The sequence below is a fragment of the Lucilia cuprina genome, chromosome 2 (genome assembly GCF_022045245.1).
Source record: "Lucilia cuprina isolate Lc7/37 chromosome 2, ASM2204524v1, whole genome shotgun sequence".
NCBI lineage: Eukaryota > Metazoa > Arthropoda > Insecta > Diptera > Calliphoridae > Lucilia > Lucilia cuprina.
This window is the reverse complement of record NC_060950.1, coordinates 13,758,677-13,762,974: the sequence shown is the minus strand read 5'-3', so window position 1 is coordinate 13,762,974 and position 4,298 is coordinate 13,758,677. Positions and strand designations below refer to the sequence as shown.

The 4,298-nt window shown below is 29.9% G+C and overlaps 1 protein-coding gene across 1 annotated transcript in view; it reads right to left on the bottom strand.

Annotated features, from left to right (window-relative positions):
• Window positions 1-2,954: 2,954 nt before the first annotated feature.
• The window catches only part of LOC111686540 (aristaless homeobox protein), a 21,492-nt gene continuing 20,148 nt past the window's right edge, over window positions 2,955-4,298 (bottom strand). Inside the window, exons 3-4 of the mRNA XM_046945166.1 lie at window positions 3,476-3,567; window positions 2,955-3,323 (exon numbers count right to left, since the gene is read on the bottom strand). Of these exons, the coding sequence (XP_046801122.1) occupies window positions 2,961-3,323; window positions 3,476-3,567 (455 nt within the window). The 3' untranslated portion in view covers window positions 2,955-2,960. The remainder of the gene's footprint in view (window positions 3,324-3,475; window positions 3,568-4,298) is intronic.

The window sequence follows — 4,298 nt, the reverse complement described above, 5'->3', positions numbered from 1 at the left end:
CTATAAATATTTCTTATTTATTTTGCTACAAAATGCAATTAACACAAATGTAATGTAAGTAATTATGTATGTATGAGTTAACACATATACACATTTAAGGCTTTTACTACTTGAGCGCAAGCAAACGTTAGAACGGAAAAAGAAACACTTTTGCACGTTATTTCCTCTAAACAAAAGAAGAAAAAAATGTTCATTAGCGGTTGTTGTTATTGTTGTTGTTTATTATAAAACAAATTATCCTTTTTTTCTATTCTTACTCACAAACACTAACTAACTAAAGAACTAAAGAAAGATTTGAAACATGTTGTTTACTGTTTTTTTTTTTGTAAATGTTGCTGTTGCTACTACATTTAATTGCCAACATTTTTAACGAGCTAAAATATTTCAACCTCTTTTCTTCTTCTTTAGCAAACATTTTTTCTTTTGTAGTTTTTTAAAACGCTTAAGCACTTAAAACATCCGTGTTAAAAGAGATTGTAATGTTAAATGTATGTTTGTTTGAGTCTAAAGCTATTAGGGTTCTCTAGTGGTAGATTTTAAGTCTATTTCCGGCACAATTATCCTGCATAAGTGTCGAAGAGAAAAAAACAACAACAACAACATTAAACTTAAGTAGTGTTTTTGTCTTCTTCTATTTACTCTAATTATAAAGTTATTTATATAATTTTGCAATTAGATAAGTGGCGAATGAGAGAAACACTGCAAAGTTGCTAACACATTTTACCACTAACAAGAGATTTGTCATTTGTATTAGTAATGGGTCGTTGTGCAAATAGTGTCATCGAAAGCTTTACGTATATATATATACAAAAGTCATGAGTTATTTACGTTTAAGTGATTTTCAAGAAGAGATCTTTATATCTATAGGAGCTAAGGTCAATTGTAGACAGATCCGGTAAAATATTCACCGAATAATTTCTATATATACAAAGGGAGCTATGGTCAATTATGAACAGATCCACAAATAAACTTTACAGAATGATTTCTATATATACAAATCGTATTCGATTCAAAATTCCTCCCGATAACATTATTAATTCACAAGTTATATGCAGTTAAGAGATTTTTAGGAAAAGAGCTTTATATGTATAGGAGCTATGGTCTATTGTGGTCAAATCCACAAAAAAAAACTTTACAGAATGATTTCTATATATATACAAATCATATTCGATTCTAATTGTGTTACAATAGCATTAATAATTCACAAGTTATATGCGTTTAAAAGATTTTCAGGAAGAGGTCTTCATATATATAGGATATATAGCTTTAAGTGTATAGGAGCTATGGCCAATTATGGACAGATCCATAAAAAACTTTACAGAATGATTTCTATATATTCAAATCATATTCCATTCGATATTCCTCCCGATAATGCGATTAATTCACAAGTTATATGGAATTGAGAGATTTTCAGGAAGAGGCGAACTATGTATAACAATTTGAACCGATTCTAATCGCTGTAAGTCTCTGGACGAACGTAGAAACTTGTAAACATAGGAATTTTGCTGATTTTAAATAGCTTTCTACTAGAAAGCATGTCAGAAGGAATGATACAATATTGGGGTCCACATATATCGGGGTATTTAAGAAAACTGCTTTCGGAAGTGCCCTCGGTTTATGTAACCTTGATAAACTTCGCACCAATTTGATGTGATTGCAATCCGGGGGATTAGATGTGCTATAGGTACCTCTAGTTTGTCGGAACTATAGTTGTATCATCAGCATTTTCTTTACTATGTTTTGATCTGGTTTCAGATCAGAGAGCTATATTATATGATACTACGGGAACCTTGATGAACTTTCTCCACACTTGGTGTGATTACAATCCGAGCAAAAAGATGGGCTATTAGTACCTCTAGTCTGCTATAAACTGTCATTGGCTTATTCAATGCATTCGTATTTTGGTCTACCGATTGCGTCTCAAGATATGCCTGATATTTTTCCCAGCTAAATGAACAGGATGAATTGTAATGGATGAATGCTGCCTTATACAGGTGACAGCATTACATGTTAGGATATGTTCAGAGTTTACTCTGTTTAAATCAGATTTGCCGTAATGTATTTGTGACTTTGAATTATTTAATGGATTCCCAAAGGCCAAGAGGTCGGTGTTCACGGTCTTCCTTTTACGTCTTTAGGTGCTGTTGCCGAAACAACAGAGACATTTCCATCTGCTTGGTTGTAAACGAAAGTAATGTTTTTGCATCTCTCAGAATAGCATACCCTGCAGTTGTAAAAGTACCACAGGGAAAAAATGCCGAGAGGTAGGTGTTCACGGTCTATCGATTACGTCTCAAGGTGCTGTTGCCGAAACAACAGAGACCCTTCCATCTACGTGGTTGTAAACCGAAGAGATAATTTTGCATTTCGGAATAGCTAACCCTGCGGTTGTATAAGTATCGAAGTGAAATAAGGCCGAGAGGCAGGTATTCATGGTCTACCGATTATGTCTTTAGGTGCTGTTGCCGAAACAACAGAGACATTCAGAATCGCTCACTCTGCAGTTGTAAAAGTACCTCATTGAAATAAGGAGGAGTTTACGTTAAGTTTTTCGATTTTTAGACAGACGGATTATTGTTTTGATAACCGATCCGTACTTGATTCAAAAACAAAATCGGTTAAATTCGAACGATTTAAATTTAAGCCTTTTTGGATCTGAATTGTTTCACAATGTTCTTATTTTGAGCATTTTCAATATGATTTAAATTGAAAAGATTGAATTAATCCCAAAATGGTATTGATTTGTAAACGATTCGTACTTGATTCAATTTATCAAAATATACTTAACTAAATGAGAATTTTATGAAGAGGAATGAGAATGAACGTATTTTTGAATAAAGAAAAGTAAGTTATGACAATAATCACTGCTTTATTTAAGCTTTTTCTTCATTTAAATGCAAAAAAAAAACATTAATAAAATTGAATATTCCTTTAAATGAAATAAGCAACAAAAAAAGAAATCAAAAATAAAACATAAAATATGGAGAATAAAAATCCTTTTGATCACAAGGCATGAGATATTTTAAAATATGAATAATATAATATACAGACAACACAAGGACAACACAACATAAATCGCAAATATAAGAAGAAAAGGGGTCGTTATGCTTGAAATCATCAAAATAAAGAAAATTATAAAATGAAATTTGATACAATTTTAAATCAACCCACCCCAATCCTTGATAACTCTCTATATATATATTATATATAATTTTACTCACCTGTACTCTAGCTTCGGTTAGATTTATTTTCATGGCTAAATCTTCACGTGTGAAAACATCCGGATAATGAGTTTGGGCAAATGCAGTCTCTAATTCCTCCAACTAGGAAAGTTTAACAAAAAAAAAAAAGAAACATTTGAGAAGAAAAAAATGTACAAATTTTAGTTTTAAGCAATTTTTTAAAAGTTTTATAAAAGTTTTGCTTAAGTAACGCTAAAATATAGTGTAGTAAATTTGCAAGACATGCTAGATACCTGTTGTAACGTAAAGGTGGTACGATTACGCCGTTGCTTACGTCTTACAAATGTTTCATCATGTATGGCAGGATGGTAAGAATAACTGGTATCTAAAAAATATAAAAAAATGAAAAATATTTAATATATTTAAAAAATGTTTCAAAAACAAATTTTCTTTAAAAATATGAAAAATTATCATTAACATTGTTATTTTCAACAATTTTTTTTAAATAATAACTCTGCAAATACAATTTGCATTACATCTCTCCCTGAAATTATATTTCCTCCATTTCATTTCCAATTTTTTAATATAATTTCACTTATAATTTAACATTATTTATTTACTTTTTTATTTATTTTATTTGAAGTCGTTTCATTTTTATTTACAAATAATTAAATCATCACATTTTCATCACTTTTTATTCGCATCATATACGAAAAAAATAACAACAACTTTTTTTATATTTCATTATTAATATTTACAAAAGTACTTACAGACATACTTTTAAATGTACATATACATACATACATACACTACGTGTTTAAAAGTATATGTAGTAATGATGATGATAATGATGGAAATGTTGTCCAACAAATAAATAAATGAATAAACAAATAAACACTGAAACAAATTGTTTATATATTTATATATACATATGGTAAAAAATTAATGCGTTTTTGCACAACCCACTCTTTTCTACAAAAAAATGGGGAACAAATTGGATTCAGTTCCATTTAAATTCCTAAGGAAGAAAAAATCCCTAAAAGAAGAGGACAGATTCCTAAAAGAAGATAGATAGATAGATAGATAGATAGATAGATAGATAGATAGATAGATAGA